This window comes from Marmota flaviventris, chromosome 20 (assembly GCF_047511675.1).
Source record: "Marmota flaviventris isolate mMarFla1 chromosome 20, mMarFla1.hap1, whole genome shotgun sequence".
NCBI classification, from domain to species: domain Eukaryota; kingdom Metazoa; phylum Chordata; class Mammalia; order Rodentia; family Sciuridae; genus Marmota; species Marmota flaviventris.
This window is the reverse complement of record NC_092517.1, coordinates 4,044,260-4,065,105: the sequence shown is the minus strand read 5'-3', so window position 1 is coordinate 4,065,105 and position 20,846 is coordinate 4,044,260. Positions and strand designations below refer to the sequence as shown.

At 53.3% G+C, this 20,846-nt stretch overlaps 1 protein-coding gene across 2 annotated transcripts in view; it reads left to right on the top strand.

The window, feature by feature from the left end:
- The window catches only part of Shq1 (SHQ1, H/ACA ribonucleoprotein assembly factor), a 68,634-nt gene extending 48,768 nt beyond the window's left edge, over nucleotides 1–19,866 (top strand). For both annotated transcript variants that reach the window (XM_027931958.2, XM_027931957.2), the window contains exon 11: nucleotides 19,195–19,866. In XM_027931958.2, coding sequence (XP_027787759.2) covers nucleotides 19,195–19,708 — 514 coding nt within the window. In that variant the 3' untranslated portion in view covers nucleotides 19,709–19,866. The remainder of the gene's footprint in view (nucleotides 1–19,194) is intronic.
- Nucleotides 19,867–20,846: the final 980 nt, after the last annotated feature.

Genomic DNA, 20,846 nt, shown 5'->3' with positions numbered 1-20,846 from the left:
AGGGCCTCAGGAGCTGATGTCTTGCTGGAGTGCGGCCTGCTCCGCACGGGTCTCATGCTCCCTCTTCTGCAGTCTCTGCCATTCTTTCTCCCTACGCATGGCAGAGGGGCAGCCACTCACAGTCGCAAGGTGGTCTTACTTTCATTAGAGATGAGCTAGCGCCCCTGGTTTACAGTCCCAGGGGAGGGAGACAGTGAATGGCCCGTGTGGGTCAGTGCCTTCTCCTGTCCAGCTGCCTGGTTTACAGTGGGTGCAAGGGTACCCCCTAAAGCAGTCCTACAGCCCCAAGACCCACTTTTACAATAATAAGTTGCACTATTCCTCAGAGAACAGTGTCACCTCATGAGGACACTGCTGCAGTTCCTGTCACCTGAGTCAGCACTGGGAGGAGTGGTGGTACCTACCCTCCCTGCAGTACCCAAGGCAGTTGGCAGGATCTTGTGCTCAGGCATGCAGGGTGCTCCTCAGCCACCTGAGTGGCTTTGCTTTTGAGTAGCAAGTTACTCCTCTGACAAATAGTGAAGCATTAAGTGTTACATTAGCAGCTAATTATCAGCATGTAGAAATTTCAAGAAACAATTGTGCACAATTTCAAGCAAGTTAAACCTCCCTTGAATTGAAATCATTCCTGGTAAGGTGCCTATTCTGGCATGTCAAGTTGCTCTTTAGTTTTACTGTTTACTTTTAATTAAACCCACAAATTCATCCTGGATGGAAGTGGGTTTTATCTCCACAAGACAAGATTAGCACACGCCAGTCGCTTGCCTCTGCTCGGCTCGGTTCCGTGTGGAAAGGATTTACTCAGGGGTTCCTTACCTTATCACCAGCGGTTCAGCGGTGCCGCTGGGGACTGTTGCTCTTCATTAGACCTCTCTTAAAAGGAATGTGCCAATAAATCAGAGGATTACAAATGTTCCTGCAGACTTAAGACTAAAATAACCCTAGGTAAACACGCGAATGTTCCCTGTAACTAAGTGCATTGAGAAAACTAACAAGAGAATTATATGTCTGAATGTTGAAGTTTTATTGGGGTTTTTATGGTTGTTTTTTCTTTGTTTCATTTTTTTCATTTGTAATTTTATTTTACTTGGGCTTTTTCAGATAAACTTTTTTTCAGAATAGCTTTAGAGTTACAGAAAAATTACAGAGAGGGCACAGAGAGTTCCCAGATGCCCCCTCCCAGATTCCCTTGGAAAATGGGCTTGTATTGAAACGTGATTATTAACCAAGGTTGATTTAGACTCCTAGTTTTGACCTGCTGTCCTTTTTCCAGCTTGGTCGGCCACGTTTGGTTAGGATCTAGAGCTCCCGTCAGTCACGCCAGCTTCTTGGTGGTGTTGGTGTCTAACAGCTGAGACACCCTTGGGGGGTAACGTAGTACTCCAGGTGTCCTGTTGCCAGGGAGTTTAACCCGGAGACATTCACGTCGTCATGAATCCAGGCCTTGAAAAAATAGATCTGACGTATTTGAGACTTTTTAGGAATTTACAAACAGAATTCATTTTTCATTCTTAATTATATGGATCCTGTGGGCATTATGATTTTGGTTTATTGATAAAGCAGAGATGACTTACAAAAATAATCTGAGCGTTTACATTTTTGTGTTAATTTTTTAAGATGGATGAGGTTGGGGAGAGGTTCTACATGGGAGTTCTTGTAAAATGATCACTGGTTTCAAGTGGGTGGGTGTGGAGTGCCAGGCCCTCACCCCTGGGGTCCTGCGGGATCAGGCCCCTCTGTGTCTGCCCTGGGCTGCCTGTCCAGCCCCTGGTACACAGCTCTGGCTTCTCAGGCCCTGGGTCTGGGCTGGCTGGAGCCATGGTTGCAGAGTGAGCAAGGGTACTTTCCCTGCCGCCGCCACCACCCCCGCCACCACCGCCGCCGCTGCCGCCTCCTCCTCCTCCTCCTCCTCCTAGGTTCCTGCACCTGGAAGTTCAGGGGAAGAGGCCCACAGGATCAAGGGGTGTGGGCGGTGATTGACTCAGTCAGGTTTTATAAACCAGAACCTCCTGCTGCTGGGCTTGTCCTAGGTCTATTTGGAGAAGAGGCTTACGTTGATTAATGTGGCCTGGATGTGGTTATCGCACTTAGAAAGGGCCCTGTGTAGGGGGGGCTTTGTCAAGAGGCCTTTCAATGGAGTCACAAGGAAGCTTTTCTTAAAAAACTTGACAACCTCAAGTACAATTTGGTTTTCTTCTGCCTATTATGACTGAAACCCAATCCTTGTTATAGCATCATTATCTCAACTGAAGCCAGCAGGGAGCTGCTGCCCTGATGTAAGGGTGTGAAGTCCCCTAAACAAACAGAGGATTAATTACAGTCACAGTGTGTTGTGAAGGTGACGAGATTGATTGTGATCATTTGACTTGTCCCATTTCCTGCTCTGACTACTTTCTTGAATAAATAGAAGCTGGGAAAATAATAAATAGAGCTCTGGAGCACATTGTGGGCCACCAGAGTTGGAAAGGAACCTCCGTGAGGCGAGTTTCCAGATCTTAGTGACTTATAGGAGCCTTATTTTAGATGATTTTTATCATTGATTATTATTTTATTGATTTCAATTTAAGCAGCTCTCCAAGAAATAATTTCAGAAATATAAATTTTGAGTGTTAGAAGAGTTTGACAGATTGAATTTTAATATCAGCAAATTTCTGGTCCATGTTGAAATGTTTTTGTTTAATGTGGCCTTTTAGATGGTTTAAAGAAAATATTAGCCCTTATGTATTCCATGTCTTTTTGTAGGAGCTGTGTGCTTTTATTGAGGTTAAAATGGTAGGTTAGTTCTTTCACGAACCAACGTGTTTTCTGTTTTGTGCTTGCTTTACCTCCTTTGCCTGGAGAGTTTCTTAATATCCTGACCTGTGATGTCGAGGTCCACTTTTATCTTCCAGACTTTCTATCATCGTTTTCTGAGGAGGTGCATTTAACCACAGGGGGCACATGTGACAGTCATTTTGGGGTGCCCTACCACTCAGCTACATTCCTACCCTTTTATTTTGAGGCAGGGTCTTACCGGTGGCTGAGCCGGCCTTGAACTAGTGACCCTCCTGCCTCAGTCTGTCCAGTCACGGGGATTACAGGTGTGCCGTCCACACCAGCTATAGACCTTCTGTCTAAGTTTATTTTTAGGAATGAAATTAAGCTTCACTGATATTTATGTAAGACAAAAAGCTTCTTTAGGAGGTAGGTACCCTACATTTTTTAGTGATGAAATACTTGATCAGGAGAAGCTTCAAGGCCACTGCTTCATGGACCAACCATCCATCTCCAAAGAGAAGCATCTATGTTTTTCTCAAAGCCAGAAATATGACAAGGGGTGGGGTGGCCTCTCCTAGGACATTAGGGTTGGCTTCCAGGACTCCCAGCATCTCTGACAGTTGCTTAAAGTTGAAGACAGTCTCAGCTGGAGCATGAGACTCTGTGGCCAGGGACCCAGTTCCTTTGCTGCTCTCTGGTGGAAGTTCCCGTGGACTGGGGAAGAAAGGGGGGCCTGGCTGCTGAAGGCCGAGCTTTGGCCTCGGTGCCAGTGTGCACAGCTGGGCGCACATGCCTGGCTGCTCTCATCTTTGCTTTGGGGATTCTTATAAGTTAATTTAAAACATTAAAGAACAAAAGCTATCATTTTGTGAAAAGAAAAAAGAATTGAACTTGAAATGGACAGTCGGGTAGGGTAGGGTATGATAGAGGTTTGACCCATAAGGGATGGTTTTCTGATTTCATTGTTAATTACTGATGCAAGGAAGAAGGGCCCAAAGAAATCAGGACTCTGGGTGTCCTAGAGGTCAGAGTTCCTCCACCTCGTGCCCAGCACCTACCCCGAAGCCTGGCTCTTCCTGATGGTGCTCAGTAAATGCCACAGCCTGGAGAAGCTTCTTTTCAGCTCAGTAAGAAGGTCCAGTGGAAGTAAGCAGTTCACCCCCTCTTTCCACAGGGCAGACCTGCCTGGGAGGACCTTCAGTGCATGCCCCGTGGCATGCCAGTCATGGGGACATGCACTTCATACACAGATGTCAAGTATCCAGACAGGTGACAGGAAAGAGCCTTCTCATGATGCTCATGTACCTGGGTGTGAGGAGGTCAGAATGGGCTGGACGCTCTGATGAGAGTGGGTGTGGGGATGTGGGTGTGGTTGGGTGGACATTGAGGTCACTCGGATGCTACCTGCTCTGTGCTGAGCAGTGCCAACCAGGCAGCGGGGCTTCCAGCAGCCTCCCCAGGAGTCAGGGGACAGAAGTGGCCCTCTTGGGGCCTCAGGCAAGTGCTGCCGCTGTGTCTGGAGTCAGGGGACAGAAACTGGTGGAGAGGAAGGGGTGCTGCACCTCGGCTCCAGGGAGTTTCCCACGCCCGCGTCCCCTACAGATGATGTGCCCGAGTGGGAGACAGACGGAGTGACGTGTGAGGGGACTGAAGGACGGCATGGTAGCTGTTTCCCACAGGTGGATGCCTGTGGGTGGTGGAGATTCCTGGATCAAACCACGGGAACACCTCTGCTCTTTGTGCCTTATTTTCGTGAATGAATTTGGATTATGAGTAAATTCCAAGTGTACCCAGCACCCGCCATGGTGGGCACTGTGCCGAGAGCTCGGAGCCGTGTAGGCTGGTGCCATCCGATGGGCTCTCGGCGCAGGGTCTCTGTGCTGTTCAGCCTGGTCTGATGGTGAAGGCCAGGCTGTGGTCCCCGGGGGGCTTTCCTTCTGACTGTGGCGCTGCCCTGCTCACGGTCCAGCAGCTTTGCTCCCTGACCCTGTGGCAAGGCCTCGGTGCGCCTTTCTCTGTTACCAGGATGCCCTCAGCTGGCTCCAGATGTGCGTGAGGAAGTGCCTCTCTAGTCCTGAACACAGCCCTTCTCCTCCCATCACAGCGCGGGTCAGTGTGCTGCCGTGCCCGGTGGACGGTGGCGGAGCGCCTGCCAGGTTAGAGGGTGTCCTCGAGGCTCGTGGGGTCTGGTCATCCTGAGCAGCGGTGCTGGTGGGGTTTGAACTGAGGCTCTTTCACCCGAGTCTCTACTGTCCATCAGTCCATCATTCACAGAGGACTAAGTGTGCCTGGTTCTGGGCCTATGTCCCAGGCCTCCAGTGGGAGGAAAAGCCAGACTTGACCCTCCCTGCTGGAACTCAAGCCTCTTGGGGAGGGAGACCTTGGTCTGAGAATCACAGACAAAAAGTAAGAGCCGTGGAAAGTGCAGCGACTCGACAGGCGCATCTCCAGCAGCATGTGCCGCTGACCCGGCTCCTGGTGGACAGGAGGTGGGGTCTGCCTGGGAGGCCTCCCTGGGAAGCAGGTGTGCCAGTGACTCAAGCACAGGCCAGGTCAAGGAGAAAGGGGCGGTGGGCTTTGGGAAGGTGCCGCAGAGCTCCTGTGTGCCAGGGCCCCGTGGCAGGAGGGAAGGGTGTGTGTTCAAGAAATCAAAAGACGGCCAGGGAGCCAGACAGGAAGGGCACCTGTGTGTGAGAAGGGGTCAGGGTGGGGCTGGCCGTGTAGGCAGGCTCGACCCCACCTTCTCAGTCATCATCAGAGCTGTTACCTTTACTCTAAGAGCCCAGAAAGTCAGGAAGGCCTAGAGTGCATGCTTGGGGGAGGTCCCTGGGGCGTGTGGGAAGGGTTTTGAGGCAGCTTCGAGGCTGGTAATAGTGTCCTTGTGCAGGACGAGAGTTGCCTGCTAGGGAGGTAGGATTTAGGAAATAAACTGAATTTAGGGGGATGAAGAGGGGGCCTTGCCTGGGTTTGTGGCTGGCATAGCTGAGCAAATGGTGAAAACTGATTTTGGAAAAAGAATCGTCAGCGTGTTGGCTCCCGTCTGCAGAGCTTGGGCTCTTTGGGGGCCATTTGTACTTCAGTTCATGATTCTAAGTAGCGACTGATTTTCTTTGCCTCTGATTATTTAAAAGAACTTTTGGGCTTCGTTTTCTGTTCAAGGTTTGCCTTTGGTAGGCCATTTTTGTATGTTTACAGAGTGTCCCTATTTTCTTATAAACAAGAATAAAATATACCTACATATGTGTGTGTGTGTGTGTTCGTTCGTGCAAATTAAGGAATATTAAACTGAACATGCACATTCCTATCATTGATCCTAAGAAAAAAAATATTATATTTCCCAGAGGCTCCTGCAAGACCATTTCTCCTCGTACCCTCCCCAACTGCAACTGAGCATTGTGCTAGTCAGTACCCTGCTTTTCCTATTATTCAGCCACTGACTTATTGTCTCCCAGATTTACCTTTCCGTTTCACTTGCTTTTGAATATTGAACGAATGAAATCATATTGTATCTGTTCTATTAACTTGCTTCTTGCCCTTAATTTTTAAACATGTATTCACGATCACGCACAGAGTTGTCCTTGGTTCTTTTATCTTCCTGCTGTGTGCTGTCCTGTTGTGTGAGGAGGGCGCTGCAGTGTTCCTTGTTCTGAGGGCTGACCTGTTCCTGCTGGTTCACAGTTTGCTCTAGAGCTGGCAGCGGGCTGCTCTGCGCATCTCTGCACATGTTCATGGTGCACTGAGACAGCTTTTGGGGGTGAGCCCTGTACCTGTCAATGGAGTTGCTGGGATTTGGTGAGAATTGTGAAGTGGACTCCCTGGGTAACAGCCAGTGGTTTTTTAAAGTGGTTGCACTGACTTATTTTAGCTCATGCTCCCCACAAGCGGTGCAGGAGAACTTCCCTGATTCTGCTTTTCTGCCAGCACATAGTCATATTTCAAGATCTGATGATCCAAAGGGATATGAAATACTTTCTCTTATTTTAATTTGTATTTTCCTGATTATTAATGATGCTGAGTATCTTTTCATGTATTTTTGAGCCATTGGCACTTCTTCTGTGAGCTGAACCATATTCCCCATTTTTCAGTAAAGCTGTCTTTCTTCTTGATTTATAGGATTCTTCCAATACTCTGGATATTTGTCCTTTATTGGTTAAATATGTTGCACACATTTTCTCCCAGTTTGAACCTTATCTTTCAGTCTTATTGTGGTGTGTTCTAAACAGAAGTTTTTAATTTTAGCGTCGTAGGATTTATCGCTGTGTTCTGTTACGTTTCTTGTTAAAAGTCTGTATGCTTTGGAAGTCATAAAGATATTCTGCTCTAGTATCTTCTAAAATTTTCGTTCTCTTGCAATTAGCATGTAAGTTCTTAGTCCACCTGGAATGGATTTTTCCTATGTTAGGAGATACGGGGTCTGGTTTCCTTGTTTCCCCATGTGGATAACGGTGTCCCCGCTTCGGGTGTTGAACAGTCTGGCCTTCCCTGGGACACTGTCCCACACCAGGCTTACGTGGGGGGGTGTGCCTCTCGGTGTCTGTGGGTCCCACGCCTTGCTGGTCTGTCATGTGCCAGTCCCGTCTGCCCTCATTCCTGTGGCTTTGTACCTCAGAGTCGGCCTGTCGAGTGCCACGGGAAGCATCTTGGTTAGAATCGCTTTGAATCTGTTCATCAGTTTGGGGACAGTAAAATGTTTAGTCTCCTTCCAATACTATGACTACTCAAGTTTTCTTCAAATTTCTCAATAAAATTTCATGGTTTTTCCATAAAAGGCTTACACGTTTCGTTAGATTTATTGTCATATTTTGATTGCGCCTGTAAACGGGAACTTCTTTTTTAAAAAAACAGTGACTTTCAGAGAGCCCATTTAAGGTGCCTAGAGATGCCTTCCCCTTCCACACTGGATTCCGTACCTGATACCGTGCCCCTCTACTTTGATTCTTACCTGTGGTTTCTCTGCCATTTTCTGGCGGGCAGTAGTGGTCAAGGAAGGGCGCTTCCAGCTTCTCCCACCTGGGTCTTTCAGGAGACGCTTGGACAGTTAGTCATGGAGTGGGATGACTACTGCAAGCATTACAGGATAGTCTTCATCAAGTTAAATTTTAAAAGGTTCTTGTTATTTTCAGTTTGCAGAGTTTTGTTCCCAGATGGCGATTGGATTTTATTGCGTATGATCATTTTTGAGATGATCTTTAGACATTTTCCACTTTCATCTGTTAATGTAATGAACGGCCTGGATAAAGGTCCAGCTGTGGGGGCCTGGCTTTCCTGGGACGCACCACCCTCTCTACAGATGGTGACTCTGGGCCGGGCTTGCGGTGCGCGTGCCCCTTGCTGGAGGGAGGGGACGGCTGGCCTGGAGCGCTGCGTCCTCCTCCTTTTTCTGGATTGTTATTGAGGCTATACCAGCCTGATACCGTGATCTTGGAGCATTGCTTTTCCTGGATTTGTAAGTAGTTTATGTAAGATGAAAATTATTTACTCCTTGAGTTTTTGACAGGATCAAAAAAACAAAAGTAGTTTGTAGGAGATTTTTAAAGATTGGTTGACGTTTTCTACTTGTTATAGAAACACTGTTTCCTTCTTTCTCTTGCAGTCAGTTTCCATAGGTTCTCCTTTTCTAAGAATGTGTCATTTCTTCTGAATGTCCCAGCTGTCTGCCAGCAGTGGTCTGTACTTACTCTGCCTGTCCTCCACAGTGCCTGTGACCCTGTCATCCACACCTCTACGGTACTGTCCGCTGCCCTCTGACCTGCAGGCACAGGGTGCTGGCTGCCGGTCGGTATTCTGTACCCTCCCTTCTGCTTGCCTTCCGTCACTCCTTTGCTTTTGTCTGTGTCACTGGAGTCCCTCTGTGTCCAGGGGCCCGTTGGCCTTTCTCCCCCGACACGGAGAAGCCTTCCCTCCCTGAAGACTCTGGTCCCCTCTGGATCTGTGTGTTGGGTCTCTGGGCTGCGTGCTGACTCGCCCTCCCTGTTCCGTTCCAGATGCTTCCTCGCGCATGGATGTGATAACTGTGTTTCTTTCTCCTTTCCCAGTAGGTGGATTTTATACTCTTATGTTTGTTACTGATTTCTAGCTTATTTCTGTCAAAGAATTGTACTGATTTAGAATTGAGATTGGTCTTATTTTTAGCATACAGTCAGTTTTCACAGAGGTTTCGTTTCTTCTTGAGGAGGGTATCACCTTCAGTCTGTCTGACTGAGGTCAGCATGGGCAGCCCAGCTCCCTCTGGATCAGTATTTTCCTGGGGTGTCGTCGTCTTTGTCCTGGGAAGGTTGAGTTTTTTTGAACATTGCTTTAGTAAACTTCTGGTGGCTGGTATCCAGCAAATTGAAACACAATTATAAATTTTTTGTATGTGAAAGATACCACCTCAAGCATCTGATGTGAGTCTGGGATAAATCAGCAATTTGGAAACCACTTGGGACCTGTGCTGTGTGGGGGTTGGTCTGTTGTGACACAGGTATCATATGGGGTCCCTTGAGTCTTGCCCTCTGTCTGTGGTTAGACCACATGGGGTTGATGGCCAAGTCCTTTGAGTTCTTCCCCATGGCCTCTCTCCTGTAGACGTACACACCCCCTGGGGTCCCCCTGCCCTCCTTTTCCTCAGGCTGTTCCTCTGCTCCGCCCCCGAGGCTGCCCACTCCCCTGCCTAGTTTCCCACACTACTGCCCATCGACCAGATGCCGTTGGATCATGACGGACTGGTGGAGAAGTTCCCGGGGTTCTCTTGTCCATGAGGTGAAGCCTGAACGCCTGGACCCTCTGCATCCTCCTCTCCATCCTGTAAGCTCTGTCCCTCGCTCCTGCTGACCTGGCGCCCTGTCCCCTGCTAAGTAGATCCATTGCCTTTCCCACACAGTCCATCTTCTGTAGCCCTCCCTGGCAACTCCAGCAGCCACCTCCACCGTCAGCTGCCTCCGTCCTGGGCTATGGTCACGTGGTGTGAGTGGCCGGCCACAGTACTGTGAGGCCCGGCCCAGCCTGCTCATCTGCACTCTGTTTTTTCTGAGTTACTTCTTTCTGCAGACTCGCCCTGGTGATTGCTTAGCCCTGGTGCCACCTGTCCTGGGCCTGGAAACTCGCTGTTGGGGGAGAGACCCCTTGACTCTGAAACAGCAGAGATTGTTGAAAAGATTTCCTTGACGTTGGGCTAAAATCTTTCTTCCCATTCATTTCAGTTCTGGACCCTCGCAGAACAAGCTGCTTCCCTGTTGAAGTGTCTGTGCCTTAAGTCACTGGAGGGCTCCTGCCTCCTGCGTCTCCCAGGTCAGCGCCTTATGCTTTAAGCTGTCCCGGTCAGTCCAGTATTTCCAGCCATTCGCCCATCCTGGTCTCACGCAGCAAACTCCTGCCGTGGTTGAGGGCTTTTAAAAGTACCCTCCAGGTTGAAGCCAGCACTCGAGGCCTGGCTGAAGTTGGGGGAGCAGTTGCTGTGTTTGGGGGCGTTCCTTGGTCTAGGAGCTCGTCTCCTCACCACTGGGCCTGGACATGCTGCTTAAACTCGCCCAGGACCTGACATCCCTGCCTCAGACGTCCTTCTGCTCTGTGCCAGCCCTTGCAGGGCTTTGCCTCTGCCCCTGCTTGGGTCCCCTGTGGGTTGGGGTGCCCAGTCCACTGGTCGTGATCTTTTGGGTGTGGGTTATTCCTGGTCTTTTATCTTTGTGGTGCTCTTTGAAAACTTGACCCCAGAACCCCTCAGTAATCGTTTTGAGACACTTGCTGTGAGCCAGGCACCAGGCCAGACACTGGGGAACTGAAGAAATAGACTTGGCGCCTGGCCTTAAGGAATTAGAAGAGGGTATTGTGTTTCATTAAGAAAGCAACAGAATGTCGAGTGAGCGAGGCTGAGAGGGGAACCTTGGACCCTGCCACTGGGCACTTCCTCAGGTTGAGTTGCATCTCGCCTGTGCCCTGTCAGCTTCGTCATCCGTACCCCTGCACCTTGTGTTTTGCCCATCAGGAGACCACAGGAGACTGCCCTGTGCCTTGTTAAAACCCAGACGCAGTCCCGAGAACCACGGCAGCTCCGTGGCGCTCCACTTCGCCTCTCGCTGCCCACGCCCCAGAGAGTCTTAGTTCAGGACTGCAGGCCCGTCACGTCCCTCTGCCTGTCTGCAAGTGAGCAGGCACACTCGCTGCTTTCCTCTCTGCTCGGGGTCGGAGGCTGGTACATTGATTCCTTACCAGCAGATGCCTTTGCCACCGGAATTACCATGTGCCGGAGATTTGTCTTCCACAGCGGTGGCTGTGGTCTCGCGGGGCTTCCTGGGTCTCCTGTTCCTTCTTCATCTTAGTTCATTGAATAAACTGAGAGCCCTTGGTCAAAATGACAGAGAAGCAGACTCCGTCCTGGACTTCTGAGATGCAGCCTGGCCCAAGCCAGCCCCTGGCCATTCTCCCATCCTCCCCTGAGGTCCGTGAAGCCAGTTCTGCTCTCTTGGGGAAGGCTAGGGTCAGGAAGTTATGTGCAGCAAGGCCATAGATGGCCGGGTGTGCTCTGCAGCACTCAGCAGCTTCACCTGCTCCCGTCTCAGTGTCCCTGGAGAAGCCCGTTGAACTCTGGCTTCAGCTCTCCATAAATGTGGTAGAATCCGAGACATGGGGTGACCTAACACACTCAGTCTGTTCAGAATGTGTTCGCGTATAGCAGTGGTCAGTGATGCTCGCTGAGAAAAGGCCCCGAGGACGAGATGCTGAGCCAGGCATTGGTCCACGTCGCAAGAGCTCACTGCACACCGGGCTTCGTGCTGGGATCTGTGTACATTCCCACTCCGTCTCACAGGCTGCATGTGAGTTTGGGTTGTGAACCCCGTTTACCACAACCCCAGGTAACACAGATGGAAACTGAGCCTGAGAGATTGGTTAATCCTGGCCTGTTTGACTTCAGTACCTGAATTCCTAACCACCTGCTATGTCGGTCCTCTGGCATCTTCTAGAGTCTTCTAGAACACATGGCCCCTGCAGAACACTACATGTTTTGTTGGCAAAGAATCCAACGTGGTGTCTCCTATTGAGCATTCATCGTGGCGGGGCAGACGATGACGCATGCAGAAGGCAGTCAGAGGACCTCGAGGAACCCCTGCCCCACGGCAGACAGTGACTGGGAGGAGGGCCTCAGGCTGGTGTGCAAGGCTTGGTGGAGTAGGGGTCTTGAGCGGGCATCTGGAGATAGGTGGGGCCCGAGTGGACACAGGAAGCAGCAATGGATATGGGGTAGGCAAGGACACGGCGGGGGGCAATCCCCGGAGTCCAGACACTCGTGTTGGAAGGCTGGGGCTGTAGCTCGTGGTACCCTGTTCCCGCCCAGCTCCAGGTCGGGGTCAGTCCTCAGCTGCAGAGCAAAAGGAAAGGCGGTTGTGCTGGGCTGGGAGCAGGAGCACAGTGCCTGGTCAGGCGCGGGTTGAGTGTGTGTCAGGGAATTAGGGAGATGGGACTGAGTCTGTGAGTGTCACAGTTGCCAGCCAGTGGCCCTTAGGTGACGTTTTCTCCTGGTTTCTAAGGACTTTGGGCTGGCTGTCAACACTTACAGATTGGGAGAGTTTTATGTAAGTGGATTTACAGCTGCCCCTGAGCTAAGGGAGGAGGTTCTGGCAGTTGCTGGCCCCTCCCCACGTGGTGACACTCGGCAGAGCTGGGGCCAGCTGTCTCCCTTACGCAGGACGTGTGCTCTCATTCTCTTCAGACCCACCTGCTCACCAGACTCCATCTGCCTGGCCTCACGGGCTGTAGTTGGTGGCCTTGGCCTAATGGCTGGGAGCTCTGGTGCCGTCCGAGGCCCTGTGCTTTCCTCCCTCCACGCTGCAGGCCCTGTGCGAGCAGGAACTTGTTTCTGTCCTGCGCTGCTGGCTGGGTAGGGCTTAGCAGCGTGCCCAGCAGACGGGGCACTCTGAATGTGGCACCTGTGTGGCCGCAGGCCGCATCCTGCAGCAGTTCCAGGACACACCACGACTCACAGGGCCGCTGGCGGCCACTCTGAGCCTTTCTCAAGGCCCACTGCAGCTGGTCCCACAGCAGTGAATAGGCAGCCCCCACGCCCCAACTGTGTGTGAGAGGAAGGAACTGCTCCAGGCTTGCCGTGTCCCCACCCCCGTGGTGGGCTGGTGGCCGCCCTGGCACGGCTCTTGTCTTCTTTGGACACAGGCTGAACAGTGGAGCAGCAAGTGCGTAAGGAAGGCTGGGTGCATGCCTCTGCGCCTCCCGCACAGCAGAGACCACAGCCAGCGCCGCGGGCCTGAGTGTCAGCAAGACCCCTGAGCCCACGCTGCCTCTGCAGGGCACGTGCTCCTCTCATGGCTGCCCTGGCAGCGCTCCCCCCGGCCTGTGCTCTCGTCTTGTTATTTATTTATCCCCTTTCTTCTGCACTTGGTATTCTCCAGGCTCCGACTGCCTGTGCCTCGCCGTCGGGAGCGCTCACAAGAAGAAAGTCAGGCTGCTCGTCCGTCCCTCGGGCGCAGGCTGCGGAGCACCAGAGCAGAGCCGAGCAGCCCTCCTGGCGGGGCGGCCACGTGCCTCGCGTTCCCCGCCCGCCCGTGTCTGCTCATCTCTTGTGTTGTGAACAGGGCACGAGGGGCTCTGTTGCTGCTGCCACTTTTTTTCAGCAGTGGGGTCTGCAGCTGTGATCACAGCCGAGCTCTCTGCCCCTCCTGCAGCATCCTGCTTTTTAGTCAAGTGCACCCGGGGGGGCCAGATTTGTCTCTGGACTGAGGAGGCCCCAGAAAACACACCCAGACTCCCTTCGCAAGGGTTGAAAGAAGCAGAGCACTTCCGTCCCGTCCCATGCAGAAAGCATTTTCTGCCATCATCTGAGTCACACCGTAGTTGGGCCTTGGCATCCAGTTCCTGCAGGAGCCCGAGAGGCTCAGCACCCAACAGGTTTGCTTCTGACGACCATCTGACAGCAGAGCCTCAAGTCGCATGGGCATTCCTATATTTAGCAAAATAATATCTCTGAGCCACTTTCTCCTTCTTATTTTTAGTAGCTGGTAATTTTTGTAGATAGTAATTTGGGTCTGATTGGGACATGATGGCAGCTCTTCAGTTCCAATTATAGAAGAGCTTTTGCCTAAGTCTTGAGGATGGAGTGAATGTGGGTTTAAAGAGATGCCCAACTAACTAGTAGAGGGCTAGTCCTTGAGGGTCACTATCACCATGATAAAATATGGAAAGGACAAGTCGAAGCTTCCAGCCTGATGAAACTGCCCTGGGGTCTTTGCGTAAAGGTTTGTCCAAAGTCTGGGACAGAGTCTCCACGGGCTGTGCTGGCCAGTCAGTGTTCATTTGGTCGAGTTTCATGTGGTGGTGAGCGTCTTACTCACCCAGGTGGTGTCACTCCTGAGTGTGAGTGGGATGGCATGGGGACTGTGCTCATGCAAGCTGGGACTCGCCAGGCAACAGCGGGAGCGTCTTGGAATATGGAGAGCTGCGCTTGCTGACATGAGAGAATCCCACAGGCCCGGGCCCGTGAAAGCACTCGGGAAGACGGACAAGCCCCGACACAGCTCTCTGCGGGGGACTGTCCCGAGTGCCCCCACGAGCCTGGGTGTGCAGAGTCTTTTCTCCGTGACCTCGTGGTGGCAGGATGTGGGTCCTGCCTGTGGCATCTCTAGAATGAGGCAGCGTGAGCCTTCGAGTCGTTTTATAGTTTATGATATAAAATCACGTAAACTTCGGGCAGGGTCTTTCCTGTCTTCGGCTAGCCCTCCAGATCTTCCTGTAAGGAGCAAGAGGACCTGTGGCCACTTGCCATGTGTGAGGCAGTGCCGGCTGAAGGTCAGGCTCAGGCACTGGTGGTGGACTTGGGCAGATGGGGCCTGGAATTGGCCCACAGCACTGGACAGGGTCCACAGTGACCTGGAGACAAGGCAGCCAGGTGGGAAGGGCCAAGCAGGGGTGACACGTCTGCTGCACTCAGTCCCGAGGAAGCCGAGCGGCAGAAGCAAGGCTGGGCTGGGTCCCGGCGTGGAGGCCACCCGGGTGGTGCTCCTGTCACTGTTCAGCGAGGCCTTCCTGAGAAGAGCGCCCCTCTCCCGGCACCCCGACCCCTGCTCAGCCCTTTCCTCCGAGGCACTTGTTCCGTGTAGCTCGCTCCGTCTTACCTGGTGTTTATCGTCGGGTTGACACGAGGGTGTGAGGTCCCTGCACACGGGATCCTTGTCTGGGTTGCCCAGCCCCTGAGCAGACAGCCCTGTTCAGCAAGTCCTGAAGGACGGAGAGGAGCAGGCCTGCTGCCCTCTCCCACGGGGTCTGGAGGCCACGGTGTAGGGGAGCTGAGGAGGTGATGGGAGACACGCCGCTGGTGGCATCTGAGTGGCCTCTGGATCCTGGCCCCAGGAGTGTCCCTGTGGAAGCTGGAGAGTTTGCAGGAGAACATGCAGAAACCCCAGCTTCGCAGCGTCCAGATGGTGAGATGGTGGCTGAGCCTGGGCCTCGGGATCGGTGTGGTGGGCCCAGGAGCCCAGAGTGGGCGCCTTGTGGTGTAGTTTGCCTGTCAACCTGGAACCTCGATCAGCGAGGGAGCCCTTCACTAATGACCGCTGTGGCCGAGTGCCAGCACGTGCCCGCCTGTTGGCGTTCCTGTCACCCAGTGGAGGGTGCAAGGTGGAAACCCGCTGGCCGCCTCCACCAGGAGCCAGAGCAGTCCTCCTGGTCTGGCGGTGAAGTGCCTGGGCCGAGGGCCTGGGGTTGGAACAGGAGAAGGAGTAATGGCCTCAGGCCATCATCACCAGTGCCCTTCAGAAGGAATCCCTGGCTCCAGATGGAACCTGAGACTGTGTTTGTCAGTGTTAACCCACAGACGGGGTGGTGTCCTGGCCCAGCAGCCCGGGAGCCCTGTCGTCCACTGTGCCGGTGCCTCACTGCTCCCTGGAGCTCCGTCCTGCCTGGTCAGCCCGTGGCTGAGTCTCAGGTGTCACGCCTGGCCGGCTACTCCAGCTACTCCATTAGGGCAGAGGAAGTGAAACCCACAGGAGGCCTGCTCCAGCAGGCAGTGGAGAGAAGCCGGTGGTGGTTCAGACGGATTCTGCAGCAGGAGGCACCCACGCTCCCTCCAGGACCTGTGTGCCCCCGGCTGACTGTCTCAGACGGGGACCCGTCCCTGCACTTAGCTGCCAGGCCAGGTCAACCCTGCCGGGGCTGAGAGCTCTCGGCTGTCACCAGCGCTCCTTTACAGTAGTTCACTTACCGCGACCTGTCAGCCATCTCTGATTTAAAAAGAAACCAACATTAAATAGGATATCTCACCTCCGCGGAACCAATAAAAGCTTTCTTATCATTACATGGTGGGATTACATTCTAGTAACTTTCTAAGAAAAAACGTGTTTTAGGTATAACTTTTAAAATCTGATTGTCAGATCTCTTTTAAACACATTCTTAACAGGTGAAATGTTCTTAGGTGTAAGGTGCTCACTGTAACCACAACTGCTCCCTCCACCTCAGTCCTTGGGCATGTCAGAAGGTCCCTGCATCTGTAAGAACCCGGAGTCTGATGATGCTGTTTGACGAAGCTTTTTGATGTGAAGTAGTCAGGTCCCTTTTGAATATGACAGGGAAAAGCACTGACCACCTTCGAGGAGCTGTTTTCTGTGATAGTGACCCCTCCGGAGGGGGACTCGTAGGTCAGAGCTCACGGTGGTACGTGGTTGAAGGAGCAAGGTGGCTGTTCTGTCCCATCCTAACTTCCCCCACAGGGACAGTTGGCTTTTTTGCTGAATCACCTGTGTGGGATAATTGAGCAGCAACACGTCCAGCTCCGTCCCTCCGCCTCCTGGGCCCCTTCTGCACCAGCGCTGCGTCGAGGTGCCAGCTGCTTCTACCCTGGCATTCTGTAGGGAGAGTTTGGAGCTCTGTGTCTGTGAACCAAGTTCCCATCAGAGCTTTGATGTCACGCGGAAGCCAGCCAGCCAGAGCTGGTGACGGAGCACAAGTGAACGTGCCGCGTTTTTAAGCATTTCTTGGATAAAGAGGTCACTTTTTAACAGTCGTATTGTACGGCTAAGTGAGGGCAAGCTTTCCCTGGTGTGAAGTTTCACATCGGCTGGCTCCAGGCGAGGCTGTGACGTGGACTCGTGGCCTGGCCTCGCCCTTTCCTACCTGCTGCATTCCCACTTGAGCCCCAGCATCTGTGGGGTGTGCCCTGTGAAGAGAGCCGGGCTGCAGGTGAGGAGCTTCGACATGTATCTATACCCTGCAGCCTCTGGGTGCTCGAGGATGAGAAAGCCGAACCGGTTCCCACTGGAGAGCTGGTGAAGCTAGTGTATCCAGGGGTATTCATGAGAACGTCTTTTGGTGGTGTTTGGCTTTTCCTTTTTTCTTGGTGGTGCCGGGATGTGAGTCCTCACAGTGCTTTACTACGCAGGCTCTTCCGCCGACTGCGCCCAGGTGCTCACAGCAGTTCCGTTCCCTGCTCTCCTGAGTCTGCGTAGTTAAAGCTGGAGGGGACCCAGCCGGTGGTGCTGAGCTGAGGCTGGAGCCGCGCCTCCTCCAGACAGCGAGGGCCTGGGGAGGTCACAGCCTGCCCTCTCGACAGCGTGAGGGGAGCCCGACTGGGAAGAAGCCAGGAAACAGCTCCCCGAGCCGGGAGCCAGGGGAGAGCTGGCCTTTCCGCCTCTGGCTGGGAGCTACGGGCCCTGGGCCCCCAGCCATCCCCGGGGTCTGGGGAATGATGCAGTGGTGCAGCGGGTGACCAGGAGCCAGTGTGATGACGCTTGTGGAACTTGTGGAACACTGTCAGCCAGCTCTCCCTCACGATGACCGAGAACCTGATGGGGTCAGCTTAGCAGGAGGAGGGGGCATTTCTGCTCATGGCCCAGGGGCTGCTCAGCTCTGTTGCTGTCACTCCGGGGTGCACGGCACCTCACGGAGGAAGCCTTCCGTGTCCCAGGAGGCACAGTGACCTCATGACCACAGGGAAGCAGGGGCACAGGTGGGGTCAAGTCCAGCAGCCCTCAAGGGCAGCCCATGGCCTGACTTCCTGCCTGAGGCCCACCGCACAGAAGCCCCACCACCTCCCAGTGGCACCTCGGGCTGGGGACCAGGCCTCTACACGTGGCTCTGGAGGACATTCAAGATCCCCTCAGGGCTCTGATGCTCAACACGGAAACAGCACCATGTGGGGTGTTAGCAGGTCTGTCAGGACTGTCAAAGAGGAGCTGTGAGCTCTCGGGGGTCAGCGTTGACTTCCTGCCCAGTGCAGTGCAGTGGGAGGAGCACCCCCTTACTGAAACTCACTCGGTAACCTTTAGAGCCGTGTGTCCCCTCCGTGAGAAACAGGGGTGGGCTCCTGCTGGTCTCTGGGCCTTGGGCGGGCGATGTTTTGAAGTGTCCGCCAGCTGTGTCCTACCTTCTATATTATCCTTTCGACTGTGACCACTGGTAGTTTCAGAATACATGCTGAGTGTCATGCACAGCTGTCCTGAACATGGGTGCAGATTATATTACAGTTGTCCTGGTTTATAACTATCTTTTTAACAGTGCCTCAGGCTGGGTCGGGGTGTGGCTCAGCGGGAGGAACGTCCCAGGGGATCCACATGCAGTGGCCATGCTTATGATCCCAGCAACTCAGGAGGCTGAGGCAGGAGGATCGCAAGTTCAAAGCCAGCCTCAGCCTTAGTGAGACTGTGTCTCAAAATAAAACATAAGGAGGGGGACAGTAGTTAAGTGCCCCTGGTTCAATCTTTGGTACCAAATAAGAGAAGAACAACATCACAGTAAGTGACCACAGACCCAGTCCTACAGCGTGTGTGCCTGAGGTGCAGACCTGGTCAATTCTGGAAGCGGTGGCCACCTTCTCCTTCAAGGGGTAACGGGCTTCATCTCCCTGCGTGGAGCCTTTACCCCCAGCCTAACGGTATTATTGCGTGTCAGGCGTTGGCTAGTCTGATGAATAACACAGCTCACATGACTTTAAACTGTGTTTCATTATCTAACAGAAGTTGGACATCGTACATGTGAGTCGTCGTGTTTCCTTTTCTGATCATCACCTGCTGGTGTTCCTGGCTGTTTCTGTTGGCCCGTCACATCCCTGTTCAGGAATTTGTAGCAGATTAGGCCTTGGCCTGGGGTGCGCATTATAAATGATCTCTATTTCTCTATTATCCTTTCGACTGGCTCCTGACGGTTTTTCTTGCCCGTGCAGACAGAGCTGTAGGGTTTTATCTAGTTGGGTTTATCGTTCTTGTGTAGATTCCGTATTTTGAGACGTAGCTGGACCCTCCTTTTCTGAGGTTATAAGGAAGAAACAGTTCCTCCTGATGCTTTAATAGCTTCATGTTTTACACTGATGGCTTTGATGCGTTTTCCTGGGGTGTCATGTAGAAGTATGGGATCGAGTGTTGTTTTATTCATTTTTTTTTTTACTTATTGAAGCCCTATCGCCCGGTTCTCCTCAGCCAATTAATGATTCTCCTAATTAATCTTTCCTCTTAATGACTTTTCAAGGTCCAAGAAGTTGTCTGCTCTTGCGGAAGCCCTGAGAGAAGTCTCCCTCACCAAGGGGCAGCTGGGGCTGGAGCTGGAGGAGCTGGAAGCTGCGGCCCTTCTCGTCCAGGAGGAAGAAGCTGCCGGAAACGCAGCCCGCTCGCCCAGCGATTCCGGGGGGTCGGGATCTTCCGACTCTGAAGACTCGGCCTCAGAGCAGGACGAGCAGGCAGAGCGGCAGCGTGCGCCCGGGGATTCTCCACGGGGCCCCTTTCTGGAGAGCGGTGCCCCACTTCCTGCTGGTGGCGAGGCCGGCCTGGGGTCCACCGTGGGTCAGGGGGCGCTGCTGGCCGCTCCCCAGGAGCCTGCAAGGCGCAGGCCTCTGATAGAGGAGCTCGGCGACCATCTGAGGACGACCCTGCAGATTTCCACGTCTCAGGGAGCTGATGCAAGGAGCCACTGCAGGACGCAGGACGGAGACGGGCAGGCGACGCCGGGGACTGACTCGGGCCGGGCGTTCTTTGCAGGGAGTTAGGTCGGGGTGGGCGCCTCTCCTGAGCTAGAACCCTCCGTGGGCTTCCAGGGCTTGGCACTTTTCCTTTGTACATACAACATTGTTCTTAAGTGAGCTGATTTTTATACATATTGGTCTCTTTGTTGCTTCCTGAAAATTAAAGTTCTGAAGTGTTGTAACTGAAGTTCAGCTGATGTCTAAGGGGAACAGGGGTCCTGCCGCTGGCCTCTCGGGAACATCAGTGCCCTCCGCTCCGTCGAGGACCTCGTGTTCCCGTTGTGCAGCGTGCTGAGTCACCACAGTCGGGGCTTCCCGTCACCTCTCGTGTCCTCCAGCCTGTGTTGTCCTGGCCTCCCCCGCGGCCAGCACCAGCGACCACTCATGTGCCCTCCCGCAGCACTGGGTTCCCTGGGCTGTCCTCGTGCAGCACGGCTGGCTCTCGGCCAGGCCTCCCCTCGCAGCTGCCTTGACGCTGACCCCCGTGGCAGCAGGGCCAGGAGCTTCCGGGGGCTTTTCCTCCATTGCTGACGACCGTGTCGGTGAACAGCTTGCTCCTCTCACCTCCTGTGAGTGTCCGAGTCGTTCCCAGTTTGGGGCTGTTAGAAACACAGCTGCTGTGACGGTTGTGCTCAGGCGAGGTGTGGACAGAGCTCTCGTTTCTCAGGTAATCATCTGGAAGTGCAGCGGCTGAGCCGTCAGGAGGTTGTGCCCCGTGACATTTCCAGGGCCCGTGAGCAGCTTTGCTCACAGCTGGCCATCTGCTGTCCTGGCAGCAGGACTGGAGTCCAGCTCCTCCCCGGGCTTGCCCTCACTGGGTGCGGTCCACTTGAGCCACATCCCATTTCCTTTTCTTTTTTCTTTTGAGAAGTCTTGCAGACTTTCCAAGGCTGGCCTTGAACCTGCGGCCCTCCTGCCTCGGCCTCTGAGTTGCCGGGACCACAGGCTGCGCCCCCTCACCCTGCTCCTGTGGCGTCGGCTCTTCTCCTGACACCTGGGTGGTGGCGTCTTTTTGAAGTGTCTGCGGATCTTCCGCCAGTTTTCTTTTGAAGACAGGTGCTTTTCTCGACTCTGTCTTGGGGGTCTCCGTTAGTGGGTCGAGCGTCCTGCCACTTCGGGTGCCTTGGTTTGGTTGTATCTTGTGGGTGCTGGGCCTGGACTC